The following is a 23355-nucleotide window of genomic DNA, read 5'->3' as shown; positions in this document are numbered from 1 at the left end:
TAATATAACTGGATAGATCCCGTCCACCCCGGGTGGCTTTTTTATGTTTATCTTCAACAATTTCTCCTCCGCTTTCCTCTCAGTTATTACAAAATAACTGAGAGGAAAGAGGTGTATTCAACTCTCACTGCGAGAGTTGAATACACCTCTGACATTTCCCCCTCCCTGAATAACTCCTCATGGGTGAATGTGGATGCAAAATACACATTTAGTTTGCCACCTGAACAGGATCATCAACAGTTGAACCATCAATATCCAGTGGACCAATCTGATTTATCCCTTTCATTCTAGAGTTTACATAGGTAAAGAATTCTTTGTTGTTTTTCTTTGCATCCTTTGCCAAGGATTTCTCATAATCTGCCTTTGCCTGCCTAATCTCCTTTTTGACTTGGTTACAGACCAGCTTATATCTATCATAGGCTTCCATGTCACCCATTAATTTATACATATCCCATGCATTTTTCTTCTCCACCATGTCTCATTAGTTCAACTGACATCCATTTAGGTCTAAACATTGAGCAATATTTCTTAGTTGGCATGTAAAGTCTAGTAGCTTCCAAGATAAATTCTTTGAATGCTTCCCATTTTGAATTTGCTGTTAGTAACATCATCAGTTGGTCCCACTGTATAGAATTTAAATACTGTCTCAGACCACCGTAGTAGCCTTTACGAAAGCAAAAATCCTTCCCTTTACCCCTGATGGCAGTTACCTCTTTGAGTAAATCCCACTTTAAGCACACTGCCACCCAGTGGTTCCGTATCTGCAGATTCTTAATGCACGAAGAATCATTACTTATAATCAGATCAAGAGTATTACTCTCTCTAGTTGCCTCCCAAAAATGCTGATGTAGAAAACAATCATCCACAAAAGCCTTGCTAGTGTGAGTGACCAACCCACAAATTCTAGTCAATATCTGGTAAATTAAAATCCCCCATTATAAGACTCTCTGATTTACTGGTCCACTATTTCCTGTACAGTTTCTTATTATACTCATCAGAGTCATTAGGCCTATAACACACTCCTACTCTCAATTTTGATCTCCCAATGCTTATGTCACAACAAACTAACTCGACACTGCACTGTCCAGCGATCTCGACTGGCTTCACTTCCTTGGATTTTATGTGTTTCTTAACTAATAGCATAACCCCTCCTCCCTTCCTATACACATTGCACTTCCGAAATTCCAGTTCTGCATTCCTTATATCTGTGTGACACCATGTCTCTGCTATCCCAACAATATCTGCTTTTCATGTTTTGAGCAATAACTCAAATTTATCAAATTTATTTACCAAACTCCTAGCATTGGTGCACCTGTAACTATTCTTAGCTACCCTAACACAACCCATGTGTTTACGTGTACAGCAATGACTCCCAGCAGTCACTGAAATTCCTTGCACCTTGTTTTCCAGGCTGCTGCTCATTCCAATAGAAGTAATGGAGAAATCAATTAACTGCCAACTCTTAAACTACCTAGAAACCTTTGTCTGATCAACGATTGCCAGTACGGATTCTGTCAATGTTGATGTACTGGTGATATTCTGGTTTATGTAACCATTTATGGACAAATTCAATGGAAACGTTCGGTGAAACACAAGGAGTTGCTCTTGACATCTCAAAGGCTTTCAATCATGTTTGGCATAACAAGCTTCCATCTTATGGTTCGCCAACTGTTTTTTTAGTTGTTTATCCAGTTTTATCTCTGATTTCTCACTGAGGGATCTCCAGCTTCTAACTTCTCCACTCATGCTGGTATCCCCCAAGGTTCAGTTCTTTCCCACACTCTTTTCCCCTTGTATATTAATTACCTTCCCCTGACTGGAAATCCTATTCATAGATTTGACGATGATAGCACATTCCATTCCACTTTCCAGTTTGAGAGAACTTGCCCAGCTCAATCAGCTTCAACTTTTCAAATATCTGCTACCAATTCCTTAAATGCCGATCTCCAGGTTGGTTGGTTGGTTGTTTTAGTATTTTATGGCGCATGAGAATCTAATGCTATAATGCACGAAGTCAAAAAAGCTATAAAATATAAAAGTATAATATTATAATTGTTTATATATTGCAAAAGAGTATATGGTACAAAAAGTTGATAAAGCATAAAATAATAAAAACATGCTAGATAAAGTTATTTAGATTAATGAGTTGTAACCCCTGGCACGAGGGCTCCTTCGTAGCCAGGTGGGAAGGAGCAGCAGTGCGTAGCACATGCTTCTTGATTAGACCGGGGTTCGAGCCCGTCACCACCAAATACGGAGGATGCGGAAAGGTCAGGGAATGACCACCGCATATTCCCCCGGAGCAATATGGCCTTAGTTGCTAATGCTCCTAAAAACCAAATAACAACAACAACAACCCTGGCACGACAATGCCGTGACGGGACTAATTGTATGTCTATCATTGCTGCAATTAAAGATTCTATTCTATTCTATTAAAAACTTAAATATAGCTGACGTGTTGTCATTGTCCGATAAAATCTGTCTGGGTGTATTAGGCTTAGACAGATGGCTAAAACATAAACGACGATCATCATAAAAAGACAGACATTCAATTAAAATATGACGGACTGTTAAAATGGTGTCAATTTCTACACATAGGACGATCGTCTGCCCTCAGCAGATAGAAATGTGTAACGTGACAATGTCCTATGCGGAGCAGAGAGAGAGAATAACTTCCTCTTTTCAGTTCCTGCTGGAGACTAGACTGCCAATGTTCAATTACAGGCTTAATCTCATATAACTTGTTTGCAGCCTGTCCATGCCTTGAATGTTGCCATTGGGATAGAAGTTTCTTTTGAATTACTTGCCTGAAGTCTGTATAGGGGACTAACAAGAGTTAGAGTGGTTCGCTGATTTGGGTACAGTGTTTGCTATTTCCTGAGATCCCAGTGTGGCTTGGGATCCAGCAGAAATGAACATGAAATTTAGATGGTGAAAGGAAGTGCAGCTTCTGCCGTATCTGGGTCAGGACAGGATGAGGGTTGAACCTCATCGATGAGAAAGTCTGCAATGAAGTCAGAGAATCGGTATATATATTATATTTTTTGTGGTGGGTGGTTTGTATATGATCCAAGGCTAGCTCAACTGCGTGCAGCTCTGCAATGAACACACTACATTCGTGGAAAATCTGCTCAGATACTGTGATGTCTGGGAAAACAGCTGCAGGTAGACAGATGGAGTATTGTCCTTTCTCCAATTGTTAAGCGAGAAGTTGCAGTTTGGGACACGAGCATGCCAGGTCGGAGTAGGTTGCCCTGGTGATGGGGCTACATTGTCTAATGCTATGTCCAAATCGCTCAGTAGCCTTTGGATATGAATTGATTGGCAGTCTGGCGAGTGTTATACAGATTTTCCCAACGTGGCTCAAAAACGGGTGTCCACATGGGATGGTCTGGCAGGGATTTCAGTTTCAAAGCATAATGTATAGACAACTGTTTCCTGAAAACCAATAACAAGGGCCCATTCGCTTCGACATATAGGCTCCAGGAGATGTTAGAAATGCTTCAGTGGCAATATGGATCGCTTGACGGTGGATGGGATCCAGCCATCGGAGTATGCTGAATCTAGAAGATGCATATAACTAACTTAATAATCTAACTTAGATCGCATGAGTGCACGACAGAGGTGCAAAAGATTGTATCAGTTAGCGCTCCAAGAATGTGAAGAGATTCACGTAGAATATTCAAGCCTCTCATGCACTTCACACATAACTGATGAATGTGTTGTAGAAAGTTCAACTTTCTATCAAATATGAGCCCAAAAATCTAGTCTCAGGTACTACTGGAATAGCATTTTGTCCAAGCCTCAGTTCAGGTTGAAGATTGCACTTTCTGCAAAAATGCTTTCTGCAAAACGGTCTTATGTGGAGAGAACCTGAATCCAGTATTCATCGTCCATAAGTTCAGATGGTCAACTACATGTTGCGGTTGCCTTTCAATTACCCTCATGTTGCAGGAATGACAGAATATGCTAAAATAGTCAACATAGGGGGCACAGCTTACAGTTGGAGAAAGTCGTTCTGTGATGATATTCACTTTGATGACAGAAAGCGTAAAACTTAGAATGGATCCTTGAGGTACTCTCTCCTTTTGGCTGAGAGAGAGAGAGAGAGAGAGAGAGAGAGTAGATCCTACAAGGACTTGGAAAGAACAACGAGATAAAAAGTTTTTATAAAATTTGGGGGGAGGGGGGGGTGACCTTAAGGCCGATGCGGTAGAGGTCTTTTAAAATTCCAAATCTCCAAGTTGTGTCATATGCTTTTTCCATATCGAAGAACACTGACACCAGGCATTCTCGTTTTAAAAAGGCATCTCAAATGGAAGTTTCAAGCCTGATTAAATGGTCCAAAGTTGACCTATTTCTATGGAATCTGCACTGCAATCTGGAGATGAGCCCATTTGCCTCCAAATACCATAAGGTGGTCACTGACTATTCTCTGCAGAATTTTTCTCAGACAGCTAGTCAGAGCAATAGGATGGTATCTGATTGGGATTTTAGGATCCTTTCCTGGATTAGGAAAGGCAAGCACGATTGCCTTATGCCAGGAATCTGGAAACTGCTCTTCTTGAAATATTCTGTTTTATAGAAAGAGCAGTTAGTCCATGGATTTTGGAGAGAGAGATGTTTGATCATACCATAATGGATAAGATCTGGTCCAGCAGCACTTGTCTTGGTAAGAGTTCCAGCTGTTTCTAACTCTTACGCGGTGAAGGAGCCAGTTATAGGGATGAGACCTTTTAGAATTAAAATTAATTGGCTGCTTTTTGAGTTTGTCTTTCCAGACCAGAAATTCTGGGGAGTAAGCAGATGTTGACGAGATGGCAGAAAAGCTCTCCCCAAGTGCGTTGGCTATTTCAGTTGGGTCTGCAATAACGCAGACATTACATTCCAGGACCAATGAAGGGTGCGATGTATATTTCCCCTTCATTCTCCAGATTTTATGCCTGACAGCTTTACTGCTGGTTGACTGGGTAATAGTGGATGTAAAGCAGATCCACGATTCCTTTTGGCTCTGAAGAAAAATATATTGTGCTTTCGCGCATGCACTTTTGAAGGCTAAAAAAATTGGCTGTGGTAGGATATCGTCAGAATATCCCGCAAACTTTATTTTGTCTTTTTTCCTGCTGTGCATTCAGCATTCCACCAAGCTTTTGGAAATGGAGGAAACAATGCTTTCTGTGACGTATGCCACTGCATCATTAATAGGCTCATGGCTGATTGCACTGATGTTAAAGTTTACCAGGTATTGAAAGGTATTCCAGTCAGCCTGATCAATCTTCCATTGTGGTATCCTAAAAGGTGGGCTTGACCTTTAGGTAAGTTGGTTATCATGGGGAAGTGATCACTTCCATAAAGGTTCTCCTCTACCTCCAAGGTGAGTGAAGGAAGGAGAGAGGGGGAGCATATTGAGAAGTCAATAGCAGAGAACATACAGGTAGGCATGTGGAAGGGAAGATTTTTCCCTTCTAATTGTGTTAGTTCCCACATTTAGAAGGGAAAGATCATTGTCAGTGAGCATATGCTCTATGACACATCCATTCTATTAACATTGGCACTACCCCACAGGGTGTTATGTCCATTGAAATTGCACAGGAGTAAGACAGGAGTAGGCAGCTGCACAATGAGATCATCAAGGTCTTTCTGGAAGATATCAGTCCCAGATGGCAAATAAACTGAACAGACTGTTAATAAGAACCCTAGCGTAAGGTGAACTGCTTCTATGATGGTGGAGAGCGGATTGGTTTGAAATGGGATATGGTTGCCTAGAAGTATAGCAACACCCCACGAGCAGGTCCATCCCTGGTTCTGTCCTTTCGGACAATAGTAGTGTTACGAAGGAAAGGGTTTTCCTTTGGCTTTGTCTTCAGGAATGTCTCTTGTAAACTGGCTATTGCATTTGCCAGAGGGCCTTGATGTCATCATTGTTTCGCCAGAATCGACAACAGTTCAATTGTAGGAATTTAACCATTATTTTGGCTTAGTGGTTCCAATCAGGCAGCTTCTGAGGTGCTGAGGGCTTACTTTTGCCAGTCTTGGCTTTATCTTTCCTGGGGAAGTACAGATGCTATCCAGTGTCCATTTCCTCCTCAGCAAAGAGTTCCAAGACTGAATCATCTTGTGCCTCCTTCTCCTCGACAACCATGTTTTCTTGAGTACTAGGGGGGGTACTTCAACATTCTTAGTCTTTACTTTGGCAATTGCTTTTGTTACTTGTGGAGCATTAGGAGGTACCAATATAGGAATGGCAGCTGACTGGTCTTTCTGTGCAAGTTTTTGTGGGCTTAAGAGGTAACATGTGATGGGAGTGAATGACTCTTTTGGAGGAATGGTCGTGTCTGTCTGAGTTCTGATGGAACATCTCCCTGCTACCTTCTGGGTTTGTTGTGTTTGTTGATATTAAGAGGTCTTACAGCTTTCCTTGCCTACAGGTATGATTTGTTCAGCTCGGCCTTCAGCCATTTCTTTTTCTTCTTTTGGATTTCTTTTTCTTCTTTCCATCTCTGGTATGCTCGCGAGCAGACTGGATGTTCTCCCTCGCAGTTAATGCAGGTGGGTGTTGTGGCTGAAAATGCTGTTGTTTCGTGGTTCTTTGCACCACATCGAGTGCATGCAAGGACTCCACAGCAATCCATTTGAGAATGTCCATATTTCTGGCTTCTAAAACTCCGTAAAGAACATAAGGATGCACCGGACAGTTGATGTAGCCAGCTTTAATCTCATCAAGAGACTTGGGTGAGTTAAAGGTCAGGATTATGTTTCTAGTTTTAACAAGTTTCCCATCCCTATGTGAATTAGCTCTCTTAACGGCAATAACTCGCTGTGGGTTCAGTTCTGAGCAGATTTTATCCTCAGTAACGTTGAGAAGGTCCCCACTCTCAAACAATTACACCTCTCGATGAATTGAGTGTTCTATGTGGTGTCACTGCTATGGGTATTCCTCTGATTGATGTTGCTCGGAGTAGCTGCTCTGACTGCCTGTCAGTTTTAATTTCAATTAAGAGGTCACCAGAACAGAGCCTTCTTAACTGATTTGAAGATGCTAACCCATCTAACTCTTTTTGTATAAAGGGTGACATTTTGCCAATTGGTTTTTCGCTGGTAGGGTGTATAATTAAAAACCTTGGTACAGGCCCTGATAATATTTCAGTTCGCTGCTTCTTTGTAGCAATAGTGCTATCTGTGTAAATGTCTATATTTGCAGATAGAGACCGGGATGGGGTGCTTGAAGAAGTAAATTTATCAGGATTCATGAAGTTTTTGAAGTGGTTCAGTGCCCGGACTCCCCACCCACCAGGAGCCCAAAGGAATGTCCACTGCCCAGCATGCAATAAATGCACTCGGGGAATGGACGGCCAGGGCTACCTAGACACCATACCCGCACCGCTGCCAGCTTGAATACCGTCCCCGGACCATGAGGGTAGGGGCATGGCATTGACAAAGTTGACCCTTGCGGGTGAACCTACTAGCTGATTGATCTAAGCCGGACCTTCCAGGACCATCTGTCTTGTCGAAGCAGGGACCAAAGTGGTGTATTGAAGCTGGGCTTCTGAACTACCAGGATCCCCCTTTCGAAATTTCCATGGGTTGCAGAGCACGGCAAACACGCCGGATTCCACTGATGTTAGTCTAGGCTGTGGCCGTTGGCCACATCCAGCAGCATCATGGGAAGGTCCCCTCACCACGTACAGATGCCCACATTGAGGGGTAAATCTCCAGTGGGGTAAAGATAACTTAGTTGATTTCAATCCTTCTAAAATGCTATCTTGTCTTATGTCTCGAAAAAAGGATTCTTATGCTCATCTTTGGTGACACTCTGATTTCTAGGCAAGATGATATATCTCTTTTGGAGATTACCCTGACTTCTAATTTCTCTTGGGACAAGCACATTACAAATATTGCTTTCTCTGCATCTAAAAAACTTGGTTTTCTCTTTCACTCTCGATGCAACTTTTCTTCCAAACAGTGGTTCACTCTGAACAAATTGCAAATCTGCCCTACCATGGAATATTTTTCTCACATCTGGGGAGGTGCCCCGAAAACCTCTCTCGGGCTTCTAGTTCCATCCAGAAGGGGGCAATTAGGTTCATTAATGGTTCATCTCTAACAGAGTCTCTCCACTCTCTGTCTCACAGACGTACTGTTTCTGCTCCATGCCTCTTCTACAGATACTTCTGTGGGCACTGTACTTCTGAATTGGCTTCTATAATTCCCATTCTCTCTTTCAATACAGTCCGAACATGTGCAGCCGCCAGCCAACATCCATTTACTGTCCAACTTCAAACTCACAGAACCAACTTTTCATCTTCCTTGTTTATTCATTCAACTGCCGTTTTCTGGAAAAACCTTCCTTCATACATATTTCCTGAAAATTACGGTCTGCAGAATTTCAAGTCTAATGTCAACAAATATCTTCTTTCGTCTTCTCAATCTCCAACCCAAGCACGGTACTAAGTACTTACAGGTTCTAATACTTCTCGTGTTTGGGGTTTTCATAAAAAAAAAAAAAAAAAAAACCACGAATCTAGCAGTGATAGATAAAAATGCAGCAACTTGTAACAATGAAATAAGCATATGTTCAACCAAAGGAGTGTTGATTTGTGGATACAATATCACACACAATGTGTTTAAATCTGGTGTGGAGGGGGAGCTGAAGGTAAGTACTCTGCTATAGTGAGATGATGAAAATGAGCTTATCCAGAAAAGGATCTATTTTCGAATACACTCCTAGATGTTAATTACTCTTAGAAAGTATCTGTATTTTTGAGTATGTGCCTTACCAATATCCTAAATCCAATACTGCTAGTTTCTTCCAGTTTGTAGTTTTTAAGCAGACAAAAAGAAACTACGACTTGATGGATGCTCTGCACCTCTGTTCCAGATTGTTAAAATTACCTCTGCTGAAAATCAATAACTTGAGATTAAGGAAATAGGAAAAGATTCATGACTGAGTTTATTCACTGTGAACTACGTGAGTGACAATAATCTGTCAAAAAACCAACTGCTCAAATCTACATCATACTTTAGGCCTAAATGGATGTTGATTGAACTGAGACTCATGGGAGACAAGTAAAATGCATGGGATGCATATAAATTATGAGGTGACACAGAAGCCTATGGCAGATATAAGATAGTCAGTCTGTAATCAAGTCACAAAGGAGGTTAGACAAGTGAAGGCAGATTACGAGAAATGTTTGGCAAAAGATGCAAAGAAAAACATGGTTTGATTGTTGGTGATTTTGCTCAGGTAGCTGACAAACAATGAGTATTTTGCCTCTAGATTCACCCATGAGGAATTCTTAGAGAAACGGGGTCCAGAAGCTCATTAATCTCTAACAGGGAGCTAAATGATTTTGTAATAATGGAGAGCAAAGTGGAGGAGAAATTGTGGAAGTTAAACATAAAAAATGTACCTAGGGTGGATGGCATCTATCCAGTTGTATTAAAGGAGGCAGCAAAGGAAGTAAGCAAACCCTTAGTCATAATTATGAGCATCCTTGGACTCAGGAGTAACCCATGGAACTTGAGATGTGCAAATGTATCACCAATTCACAAAGGGGATCAAAAGGGTAACACAAGTAATTAAAGACTTGTTAGTTTAACTTCTGTTCTGGGGGAAATAATGGAGTTGCTGGTTAAAGAAGCATTGCAGGATTATCTAGACAAGACTGCAGTAGTAATAATAATTGAGATACAGTATGGGAGTGTCAAGGGGAAATTTTGTCTGGCTGAATACTATGATGTGGTCACAAAGGAACTGGATGCAAAAAGTTATTTTGATATCATATACTTGGATTTCAGAAAAGCTTTTGATACTGTTGCACTTGGAAGACTACTGTACAAATTGAATCAGTATGGCATTAAGAGTAAGTTGTTACAATGGATAAAGGGATGGTTGAGTGAGAGAGGACTGAGTGGTAACACTACTCATCATGGACTAATGTTATTAGTAGAGTCATCACGGGTTGGGTGTTGGGCCCATTGCAAAATATCCAAGTTTGCAGATGATACAGAGGTTGGCAGGGTTGTTACTCACAGTATGATACTGCAACAGGATAGTTAGGCAGATGGGCTGCGAGGTGGAAACTGAAGTTTAACCTTCTGCAAAATAACTAATGAAAAATTGAAAAATACTGCATATGGGTAGCAGTAACCCCAGAATAATTCACAAACTGTGTGGTACTACAATCATGGTACTGGAGAATGAAAAAGACTTGAGGGTGATTGTCCCTCAGGTCTTTTTCAGTCTGGTATCAATTTTTATGAGCAGTACAGACAGGTTGCCAGAGCAGCTCATGGGGTCTTGTTAATGATATACAGGAATTTTGCTAGCGGGGATAAGGAGGTGATTATCCATTTGAATAAGACAATGGTCAGGCCACACCTTGAGTACTGCATACAGGTCTGGAAGCCTCATTTTAGGAAGGATGTAGAGTTGCTAAAACGAGTACACAGAAGGGCAACAAGATTGTTGACGAGGAATACAGGGGTGCTCTTGCCAAGAAATGTTAATTGGAGGGTCTGGGGACCAGGCAACGGCGAGGTGATCTGACTGAGGTGTATCAGGCCTTGAATGGTTTAAGAATGCTCAACGCTGATGGGATTTGTCCTGAGGGGGCATAAATTCAAATTGTGGAAAGAAAGTTGTAGAACAGATGTGCAGAAATTTGCCTTTAACCAGTGGGTAGTTGATTGCTGCAACAAACTTCCATCCATCATTGTGGAAGTTGATAGGTTGATAGCTTAAATAAATTCAAGGAAGAACTAAACAAACTTTTGTAGCTAATGAATGGATGAAATGGGGAGTGTTTTTTTTTTTTTTTTTTTGCTGATGCTGTATAAGTTGTTTTGTTACATCACATGCTCTGCTAATGCTAATATTATTGAGTGTCACTGTCTAGAAATTAACCCAATTTGTTTAAGCCAGGTAAGGAATTTAAATCTTTCAGAGAGGGCAGTTAGCATGGTAGAGGTTAATAAGAAAGTGCAGTGTAAATATGATGAGGTTTTTCACATTTCATTAGTAATTGCTGGAAGTAAGAGACACACATTCAAAACTATATTAGGAAATAATTAAGGATTTAGGGCATAGAGGGAATTATGTTTTAAAATGCTACAACTTTGATGTTTAATCGAAAAATTGAACATGAGTTGTAACATTATGATTATGATTAGATAAATATTATGACTTATGTATATCCATTACTCAGATTATTATGTATATTAAAAGTGTTCATTGAAAACTTTCTAATACACAATGCAATGAGCTTGGACAAAAGGCCAAAATTAATTAATTATGAATAAATAACTAATGCGTTTATTACTGGTTATATACTGGGGGGTTTCAAATGCAGGTTTGTCTTAGGATCTGTTTCTTCAAATTGTAATATTTCCCACTCTGCAAGAACTGGACATCATTAATGGTAGAAGAGATTGTCACTTTTTGGTGGAACACAATGGTTTGGTAAAACAGAATTGACATGATATAATCAAATGGTATCATTTCCATTAGTTATAAGGCAATACATTGTACAACAGTTTGATGTGTAAGGTTCGTTATATGCGACAATTCTTCACTGTATGAGACAATTTGGTGAATGATATTTTCCTGTATATGACAATTCGGTGAAATTTGATCATAGCCACCAATGACCATACGTCATTGGTGGCTGTAACAATTCAGTGAGTAGAATAATTTTGTGTATGCTAAATCAAAAAGCAAACAGAAAATGTAAGTTTTTAACATTCCATGCTGTAAATGGTGACTTTAGTGATCGTGATATTGTCCTTGATATTTCATATTTTTTGATGAAGCATACTAACTCAACTTGGATTTTTAATGAATATTCCGCAAACAAAAGTGGATGTCAATGGATGCCAGCTGGGTAATGTATATCTTCTTCTGTTCGGGGATAAACATAATAATATATAATATGAAAGAAATCGGTATTAGGCTAGTACCACGGATGTGTTAAGGGTAGGTGCGTAGGTGCATAAGCTTCCCTGGAGACTGCATAGGGATCAAAATTACATCACAAGTTCAAGAAAAAAAAAAAAAAAAAAAAAAAATCAGTCTCCATCACATTTCATACAACCTAAAAGCACAGTTTGTCAATAAAATAAGAGTTGCTAAAATGTACAAACACAAAACATCAACTGTCCTCCCAGGTCAATTTCATTTGATACAACAACAAAAAAAAAAAAAAAAAAAACTTACAAATTTTACATTTTATGAAAAATGTAAATGCTAATAAAAAATAAATCTGCAGTTGGTGAACCCCATGGCTGAGGAGAGTTTACTATATAGTGTATATGACTTTGTAAGCAGTAAGTATTTCATGATATTTATTTTAATAGCAGTGTGCCACTCAAGGACATCAATCCCTGAGGAACTTCTTCCTCTTGATTTTTTTTTTTTTTTTTTTTTTTTTGATTGAGAGGTTTATAATCTAAGTCCGAACGTTCCAATTATTATGAAGTTCTATAATTCTTGCAGATGCTGATATAGTCTTGTATCGTGCGTCCTGATTGATGTCATATCTACATACGGCACCATTTAGCCTTTTGATGATACATAGAACAAGTGATTTGATCTAAAGGTTTATCACCTTCAAATGTCTTCAAATAAAATATTCACTGGAATTTGCAGGTTCTACAGCTTATATGGAATCAAAAAATCTGTCATGAATAAAAGGTCAGTGGCAGGCTGCCTTAGGCAATTTGTCTAATTGAGATTTATATTTTCTCACAACACTTGCCGATTTGTTTGAAGAGTCACCAACATATCTTTATGCCCAATCATCATTCGATCATAAAGTTCTTCAGTAAAGTTATCTGAACAGCTCTCAACTTTGGAAAGTGATGAAATTGCATCTAACAGTGAAATTTCTGAATACACTCATATCTCTGTTGGATAAAGTTATTCCATTTCAACAAAACAAAACTGTGAATGCGAAGCATGTTGAGTGTAAATGTGCTTTGGCTGTTAACAGAAGAACAGTGTGAATGTTGCCAGAAATTGTTCTACTTTGTCTGAACATGCAACAAATATGGAACATATATCAAAACTAGAGATGAAAGGTGGGTTTACAAGGTAAGGACGTTGTCCACCACGAATACACTCTAGAAGGATAAAAAATTAAGGAAAAGAGTGCTACACTTAAGTTATGACATGCCTTCTTGATTCAAATCAAAGAAAAAAATACAAAAGTGAAACACCAAAATAGGTTGTTACACTAGGATAAAGCACAATCATGTTTGTCTCCACTTTTACACAGACATTTCGAACAGATACGGAATCCAAGTCCAGCAACCCCATATTCACCATGTGATGTTTATTTCCTACCCTGAAAAAAATCTTGAAAGTATGACAAACTGGTGACATACAAACACCAAAGAGTAGTATGACAGCTCATCTTTCAGCAATTTCAGGATTGGTTGTTCAGATACTTCCAAGGATATAAAAATAGTACCCATCACCTCAGATGGGTACTATTTTGAAGGAGATTAAGACACCCATCCAGAAAATATGCTTACTGTCGCTATTTTGTGGCACTCTGAATGATTTTTAGACAGACCTCACTTAAGGAACTATGGAATTCAGCAGGATTCTCCACATACTTCTTGGGGAAGTGAAACAGAAAGTAAATTTTAAAGGAAAAATTCAAGGTATGATCAAGAAGTTCAGGGACTAACTTTTTTTTTTTTTTTTTTTTTTTTGTTAGTTGTTGGCGCATCAGCTTCTGTGGCCATATTGCACCTCCCAAGGTTTTTGCATTATGTACTCTGATCCAAGCCCGAGGTGGGATTCAAACCCGCGACCTTTGGGTTCCCAGGCAGGCACTTTACCCACCCGGCTAGCCTGGTCGGCCAACTAACTTTGTACCTTGAAACTCAAGTATTTTAGTGAGTTGGGATTTGTTGCAACATGTTTCATACCTTGCCCAGAAATACTAAGAACAGAAATTGAATAGAAGGCATCTTAAAACAAATGATACTCGGTAGCAAATTTCCATGAAATAGTGTTTCATATTAAAAGAAAAATGGGTGGGGGGGGAGAACGAAAGAAAAGGTGTAAAAATAGCTTTCAGAAAAGACACTGTCGTTCTAAGACTTTTCAATTGTGAAATTTACCTGTCTAGGGAAATTGGTATTAAAATCATGTCAACTGATTTTAATGAGATTTGGGAATGTGTTTCATTGATGATTGTGTGCTGCATCATTGTGATGATAACAGTGGGTGGAGACATCTCACTTTCCGATCATAATCAATGTGCTCCTGCGGACCCACACTTTGTTAGATCCATCATTACTGCTGAGGAATGATGGATGTACGGCTGCAACCCAGATATAAATGACGTCTACTAAATGGGAGACTCCATTTTCTCCAATATTAAAGTTCTGTCCCTGCCTACCCCCCAAAAACAAAGACATGTTGACCAAGTGTGAGGATCATGCTTGTATTTTTTGATTCACATGTTTCAACAGGAATTTGTCACATTTGGTCAAGCAATGAACCATAAGAACCGTAAATACTCAAAACGGTTCTATGGCAATTGCAACTAAGCTGTTTGGAGAAAAAGTATAAGTTTATGAAGATTAGTGCTTGCATCAAGGCAATGCCCCTGCAGATTGGGGAATTTACTTTCAAGAACTTTTTGCAAAGCACCACATCAATGTGCCCCATTTTTTTCTTTTAGCTTTATCCAAAGTTTTCCCATTTAAAGGTCACATGTTTGAAATGATGGAAGGCCTTATTAATAATGCAACACAGGGATGCTATCTGAAATTCCAAAAGAACTCTACCATGAAACCATCTAGAGTTGCTTAAGTGTTAGAATCAGGGTATACAGTGTCAAGAAGACTACTCTGATGTACATCCCTTGAAATAACCACTTCATAAACATTAGTTCAATCCCAAAAATTTTTAATCATGCCTCATATACTGTAAAATGATAATATAATATATATTCCATAGTAACATATTTTGTTTTATTTGATTTCCTTATAACATTTTACTGTCACTGGTTTGGGCAACCTTTCTGAATTAGAGAAGATTTTCACAAGTTATGAGATTCAGATACTGAATTTCATAACTTGAAATATATTATTAATCTTGGAACAACAATTTTTAAAGTCATAATGATTCGAATAGTCTGATACTGAATTTGTGAGAATATAATATATGTGAATGTGTGTACTCTGGAAGGGGTTAAACTTCTTAAGAAAGAATTAACAATCATACATTAGTAACCCCACATAGAAAACGTAAATAAATTGCTCCAAATGCTAATCCTTACAGAATTTGCCTTGTGGCAAATCCTTACAGAATTAACAAGTTAAAGTATTCAAAACCTTGTAATATATTATTATTGAAGGAAAAACAGAAATTTAATAGCACACTACTATGAAATTACAACTTGACATTATATCACTTACCCAAAGTTTCTCGCATATTTTTATACAGTTGAATAGAATCCGTATCCTTCATAAATTCTCTTACCACTTCTCCTTGTTCATTCTCCACAATTAAAACTTCTTCTGGTTTAGCCATGCGACCAATCATAATATATCTAAGCTATGTGGAAAGAAATAGAAATAATAAAATAGAGATAGTCATTTAGAACAATAAAATTCATTTAAAGAAGAACTCTTTCTAGAGCAATACAAATGTCTAATATTAATTTATTTTTGGTTTTTATTTCAGACCTTATACATAAATTTTTTTCAGTTTGTAGTTTAATATTGGATTATAATTTTCTGGTGCCTAACATAATTCAGATTACAAGTATTTATTTGATCATGATTGGTTGCTTGTTTTAGTGTTATTAGTGGAAGTTACACTCTGTGAAACTGATCGTGTAAGGAGCATTCTTATTAAAATAGATATTCTTGCCATTTTTAGTAGTATTGTACAGCTAGCACAGATTGGCAAGGGCACAGATAGTTACTAATCAGCCACAGATATGACACAATTTACAAATGGACCAGCAGTTCAATTCCACATGCAGCCATCATTATTGTCCACAATACTAAAAATAAAATAGTTACATCAGCATATAGTATTATCAATTTCATTTACAGATTTATTGTTGAATTTTATTTTTTGATTTGCTTTGCATACATTTTGTGCTTGAATGAGGAAATTCAATCAAGTACAGGAAAGTTTTGGAATAAAATCGGGTGCATAAAGTTTTAAATTTTGAAAAACGGTTTATAAAATCATGTATATTCAAAAACTTGATATACAGGGTGTCTCAAAAATATTGGTACAAATGTTTAGGGGAGGTAGGTAACATCTAAAGGAATGTGAATCGCATAGGAACCCATAACCGGAAATGTCACGGGAAAGTAGTAGCAGAGGCACAAGACAGTAATTAGTGGCAAACATTTATTTTACATAATATTAACAATGGAGTGGAAGATGGATGCATTTCATGATGTTACAACAGATGCTCTAAGGCGATGCATGCGTGACACCAATGCAGCATGGATTGGCAGACATGGTTGAACACACCTGGAGTTTCTTTGACAGTGGCAGCAGCGCAGACGAGTCTCGCCACGAGATTCTTTTCCATCTCCACAGGCGATTCATACATGATAGATTTGAGTGCCCCCCACAGAAAGAAATCAAGGCTCGATAAATCAGGTGAGCGTGGGGGCCAGGCAAAGGGTCCACCACGCCCAATCCATCGACGCCCAAAACGCCTGTTCAAATGGTCACGAACACACATTCCATAATGGGCAGGCGCCCCGTCATGTTGAAACCAAATGTTGCATCTCACATTTGCTGGAACATCGTCAAGTAACCCTGGTAGAACTTGTTCAAGAAAGATCCGATATTTAGCGGAGTTCATGCGGCATGGTAACAGGTATGGGCCGACTAAGCAGACACTGACCATACCTGCTCACAGATTTATTGAGAAGCGATGTTGTGCCACATGGGGGCGCGCACAGTGTGGGTTGTCGTGAGCCCATACATGAGCATTGTGCAGATTGAATAAGCCTTCACGATTGAAATAAGCCTCATCCGTGAACAAAAGATAGGCTGGAAAATTCAAGTCTTGAACACTTTCTTGGAGAAACCACTGTGCAAAAGCCACATGTGCAGGATGATTTAGGGGGAGCAGTAACTGAACCCTTTGGAGATGAAAGGGGTGTAAGGAATCGTGATGCCAGACACGCTGTACACTGCAACAAGACACTCTTAAGGCAGAGGCAATGGCACATGTGCTGGTAGTAGAATTATTGTGAATGGTATTCAACACATTTTCTTCCATGGCGGGAGTTCGTGTCGAACATGGTCTGCCCGCACTACTCCTGTTACCTCTAAATGACACATGATCGCACAAATTTTGACGCACACGTGCAAACAAATGGTCGTCCAGTACATGTCTGTCTGGGAAGCATTCTCCATAAATTCGTTCAGCGACTCATCCATTGCCCTCTGCTAATCCATACACTAGGTGCATGTCTGCCAGCTCACAGTTCGTATATTGATGCATGCTCTTCGTGCGGCAACTACTGCTTGAATGAGTAAACCAGAAATTTTCCCTCTCGCAAACTGATGAACAGTGCCATATACCGACTTACGATGACATTTCCGGTTATGGGTTCCTATGCGAATCACAATCCTTTAGATGTTACCTACCTCCCCTAAACATTTGTACCAATATTCTTGAGACACCCTGTATAAGAAAAAACTAAGTGTCCAAATTTTATATTTAGGTTTTTTATTCTTATAACTTTTAAAAATATATTTTTTTCATATATGTTTAAAAGATAATCCACAGGATATCTCTGTGTATTAATGCTTATGAAAATGTCTACTGGCTATTGAAATTATTTTTAAAACTGGTGTAATGTTAATTTATAAAAAAACATAAGATAAAATAATTAAAAAGATATATTACTTTATAAGGTAACATATAAAGTAATATAAACTGTCAAGAAAATTAATACATTTAATGACCAATTTTTAATTATTTATTGCCTTCATTCCAAACACTTCCATGTAATTATGGAGGATGCAGATGTGCCAGTTGGTGTGACTTTTAGCGATGCACTAGCTAGTGGGATATGATATAACGCAGAGGACAGAAAATTTATATCTGCTGCAGGGGTAGAGATTTTAATACATGAATTGCTGAAATAAAAAAAAAAAAAAAAAAAAACAGACCAAAATAATTTATAATCAGACAGAAAATCACATTTAAAATTCAAATTATAAAAGAACAAACACATTAAGTGTTTCCCTCTTCTGGGTACGTATTACCCAGAAAAGGGGAAACCTAATGAAGAAATGTGACTGCTGCTATTATGAGAATTACTCATACCAAGTGGGGCCTGAACAGGTAAACACTGCTCCTTCTTTATTATAATGTGGTATTCATCCAGACTATTTCCTTTACACCCAGAGCCTGGTTCCACAGGGCTACTCTAGTAAAACTAGAAGCTAAACTGATCTTCCTAGTCATTCATGCTTCTTTTCATGATTTGGGCTTGCAAAACAGTATTCCTCTGCTGCTTTGCAGGTTCTAGTTGGAGTTTTACCTCTTGACCTCCATGTGATATATATTAAAGCCTTTCCTAAAGCATGCAATTCCAACTGAAATTTTAGGCATCACCCGCAAAGTAACAGCTGATATTAAAAGAGAAAAATACCACATCTGGAATGAACTACTACTATATATCTGGAAAACTCATTGGTATAGTAGATAAATGAGCATGTAATGTCTCCTGTAACACAGGTTACACTCGTTTATTTTGCAAGTCACATTTACAACAAAGAAAAATGTAAACTGATGGTTCCTCTGAATCTAACCACCACCTATCTCTTTAACAGGACACGGATCCATTAATTCTAGTTATTCTAATTAGGCCTCATCAACACTAATTTATGCTCTTTTGGCAAAGAAGCAGTGTTTCATATATTGTACCACTGCAAGGATTATTCTGATTCGAGATATAGGTTATACTGAAGGAAATGAATAAGTTTGTCTAGGCTCACTAGTCTTGATAATACTGCATTCACAATTCATACCCTCTTCTATTCCCAACTTTTGCATGCATGATCTTAAACCATGCCCAGTAACCACCAAAATCTGATATAGACCCAAAGCTGGCCATAACAAAATTTTTCTGCATGGTGTCAACATAAGGAATCATCCTGTGAATTAAGTCTTCTACTTCAGATTCATCCCATCTTTGTTGCCATCTTCTCATACTTCCTATCTGAAATTTTTTCTTCTCCTTCATTTTCTCTCTCTTTCATATGTCTCCGTAATCACAGCACAAGACGTCACACCATAAATTTCTAACAACTCATTCTTCTTTATTAATATTACGAGTCTTTCCACTACAACAAGATCTACTGGATGCTATATGCAGGCCATCATAAGATACCATCCTGCAAGCCCTTGTAATTGCCAAAAGTGCCACTCGCTATGCTGCTTGTTAATTGTCTTCTTACAAAAGTATATCTTATGGCAGTACCCCATGCCCCACATATGTCTGTTGTTATAGAGACAAATACACATTGGTAAAGAACATCTAGTGCTTTAAGTTTAATATCCCAATCAGATTGTGCAATCTTCCTAATTTTTCCATATATCTTTTTTATTTTCTCATGCAAAAAATTTGGCACAGGGAATAAAACACAACTTATCATTGAGCATCACTCCCAGATATTTAATCTGAGTACTGTACAGAGTGGAGAGCCCTCTCACTCCAAGGTAGGAGTTCTATTTGCGTTCATATGACCCTTCAATATCATACAGTCTTCTCAAATGATATTTCTAACTTGTTTTTATTTGCCCAATTTCTCCAGAGTCATTTTCCTCTTTAGATTCCAGAATATATCTAGAATTAACATATATAAAAATCTCAACATCATCAGTATACACAAATATATCATTATCACACTCCACACCTCATTAAGTATCTAATCTAACAAATAATTACATACAAGAGGAGGACTTACAATCAATCCTTGAGGATCTCCTCTTTGTACTTCTTTTGTTACCTGGCTTTATCTTTCCTATCATGCATATTTTTAATCATTACACTCCTCTTTCTAAAATAGCTCCTCATTAACTAATAAGTGCTACCTGGGCATTCTAAAACTGTGGGCAACTTTAATATTCTCTCTCTCTCTCTCTCTCTCTCTCTCTCTCTCTCTCTCTCTCTCTCTCACAAAAAGAGGTCAAAGTTAAAATTAACAAATATGCCAAAGACACATTTCCATCCTACGACTAACGTTGTACATCACATCATGAATGGCATCCTCTGCAGACCCATGCTTCAACCCATACTCCCTTATGGATTCTTTATGTCTCAAATGGTAAAAAAAAAAGAAAAAAAAAAAAAAGTAAACTACAGCCATTATCAACCCCCACTGCAGGATGCAACCCTCCTCAACAGTTCATGCTGAGGGGAATGGACCATAATCTGCCATGCTGGTCCAATGCAGGTTGGCAGATTGACCGTGTTTAGCAGTCAGGGGCTTGAACCCCGGTCTACTCAAAGAGGATGTGCTACTGCACTCTCGCTCATGACCACTCTGCTACAGAGCCCGTGCATCTACAATCAATCCAGTGCATTATCATCCTTTCCAACACCTTTCCCAATGCAGGAAGTAAGGCTATGAGCCTATATGATCGTGGGTCCTAGCCATTCCAATTCTTGTTTTTCAACAATATTTTCAATATCCTCAACTTCTAGCAATCAGGAAAACAATCTTCTTGCAAACAAGAGTTATAGAATGCTAATAGCAAATCCACATTTGGCCATTCCTCTGAAAAAACCTTTATCATTTCAATAATGATCTCATGTGACCAGAAGCCTTCTTTCAACTCAACTAGGGTGAAATCAGCCTTTATCTCATCATTTATATATTGCTCATTTTCTAGCCTTATTTGAGACTATTTCCATATTATCCTCCAAGAATGGATTATTCATAATCTTACTCATCGATTCCCCCCCCCCTCAGTCAATGTCTCCAGTCCCCCAAAACAAACAGAGAAATTTACTAGGTCCAGCTTTAGTTTATCCATTCCTATTTTATATGGTAGACTCCCAAGGTTCTTTATTTCCTTCTTCTTGGACAAAATCTCTCCAAGATTTTCTTTTACTTATCTCCTGTAGATATTTTATTTTACAATGCTTATACTGTTGTTTATAAACCCCAGCATTCTCATATTTTTGCTGTATGGCTTTGTGGAAATGCTTTCTCTTACCATTCATTTTTTTCCTTAATCTATCTAAGCCATCATGCCACCAGGGCACTGAATTCAACTGCTTTCTTCTGTTTTTCATCGAGACATACGAGGCACTATGAAGGACACAAGCAATAAAAGCTGCTCTGTCCCCTGCCAGAGTGCTACACCCACTCTATCTTTAACTACTCGATTAAATCTCTGCAAGTCAAATCTCCATGGTAGACTTCTTCAAGGACACTTTTCATTTGAAGAGCCTTCGTCCTAGTTGTCACTTCAGTTTCTACACATATGCAACTAGTTCTCAGCTGAGACTTGTATTTCAAACCGTTTTCTAAGGTTAGTAAGTTATTCACTAAATAACAATACAACAAAACATTCAACACAAGTCAATTTAATGTTCAAATAACAATTAGATGGAACGACCATTTGGCCTTGCGATTGGGATGGCATCTCCACCCCACTACAAGTTACCGTCTCCACCATTAGGAGGTAGGTCACCCTATCTTGCGAATAGGTCATGAATACACACCTTAACATATCTGTCAAATATAGTAAGGTCATTTAAAGCTCCACAAATGTGAGCTGTTTGAGAGCGAGCATCCCTTCCCCACGGCCTCACCTAGAGGTCTGTATATAGTGGGCAGGTCAGCACAATGTGAAGGCGAGTCTTCGGCTCTCCACAAGAGCACAATTCCAAGGTAAGGAGGCCAAGCTGGTGCAGCCTTGACCTCAAGTCAGGTCCAGTTAGGCGGAATGGATACCCAGTGCAAACTGGAGACGGGGCCTTTGCCAGCTCACAGTATGAACGGAGAGCATAAAGGTATACAAATGTCTACCTTTCTCAGAATTGGTCCTTGATTTTGCGATATGACTTCCAACTCATCACTGATCCTCCTCGTGTTTTACATTAGGACGGACAGAAGAGAATTGCTTGAAGGACATTTGTCAATGTCACTGTCAATTTTCGAATCCTGGTCTTAGTAGCCACCCAGGTTTCTGCCCATGTTATTGTTTCTTGTGTTATGAAAGTTCCTCGGCCCTTATCTGGTTAAACTGTCAACTAGAACAGCGGTTCTCAACCCTTTTTGACTCGGGAAACCCCTTTCAACATAATATTTTTATTGCAAACCCCCGAGCCTATATTCTGAAATTGTATAAAAGTACTGAATTTTCATTATAAAATATTTCCAGTACTACATTTTTATAAGCGATATTGCATAATAAAAAATTATTAAGTATTATTTATACTTTGTAAAGCAGTTATTGATTAGTTCAAACTAGATTTTGAACAGGCTAAGAGTAGAAAACTTGCTTCTTGCTTTAATGGTAGCTGAGCATTTTGGTCTTTCCAAAGCTTCGCCTGAATTTTTGCTCTCTCTGTTCCCGCCTCTGTCAAAACCAGATGGTTCTGTTGCCACATCAGCCAAAGATAAAGGTGACTTGTTAGCAACCAATTTTTTTTCCATCTCATGTATTGATGATCTTGGTAAATCACCTCACACCGTTCCCAGTACATTTCATTCAATGAATCCTGTGTTTTTCCGACAAAAGAATGCCAGAAGGATTTTGATGAATCTGATGCTACGAAAGCTCCAGCTCCTGATGGTATTTCTCCACTTGTTCTCAAAACCTGTGCCCGTGAACTTAGTCCTGTTTTTGGTCGTCGTTGTCTTTCACTTTTTTATTCCAAAGATGTTTTTCCTTCTGCTTGGAAATTTTCTCATATCCAGGCAGTTCCTAAAAAGGGTGATAAATTCCTTCCATCCAGTTATCGTCCCATTGCGATTACTTCTACTCTTTCCAAAGTAATGGAGAAATCATTTAACTGCCAACTCAAACTATCTGTAAATCTTTCATCTGGTCAACGATCGCCAGTATGGATTCCGTCAGTGTCGCGTTCCATTGGTGATATTCTGGCTTATGTACATGTATGCAAGAACTTCTAGAAGAGACAGAAAACGTAATGAAGATAAAAGAGAGAAAATGGAAGTGAAAAAGAATATTATTGACACTATCAAAGGAAAGTGTTTAACGTGATATGGACATGTAAAACGGATGCAAAAAACCAGATATTCAAAGGCTATCCTGGAATGGATACCTCCTGGAAGAAGGAGAAGACCTAGGAGGACATGGATGGATG

At 38.7% G+C, this 23355-nt stretch overlaps 1 protein-coding gene across 2 annotated transcripts in view; it reads right to left on the bottom strand.

Moving 5' to 3' along the window:
* The window catches only part of emb (exportin-1 emb), a 457135-nt gene that overhangs the window by 192724 nt on the left and 241056 nt on the right, over positions 1-23355 (bottom strand). For both annotated transcript variants that reach the window (XM_090376567.1, XM_090376568.1), the window contains one exon: positions 15436-15574. In XM_090376567.1, coding sequence (XP_090232693.1) covers positions 15436-15574 — 139 coding nt within the window. The remainder of the gene's footprint in view (positions 1-15435; positions 15575-23355) is intronic.

This window comes from Mastigoproctus giganteus, chromosome 6, assembly GCF_048544385.1.
Source record: "Mastigoproctus giganteus isolate SK-2022 chromosome 6, ASM4854438v1, whole genome shotgun sequence".
Lineage (NCBI taxonomy): Eukaryota > Metazoa > Arthropoda > Arachnida > Uropygi > Thelyphonidae > Mastigoproctus > Mastigoproctus giganteus.
The sequence above is the reverse complement of the archived record's forward strand: the minus strand, read 5'-3'. Positions and strand labels throughout refer to the sequence as shown.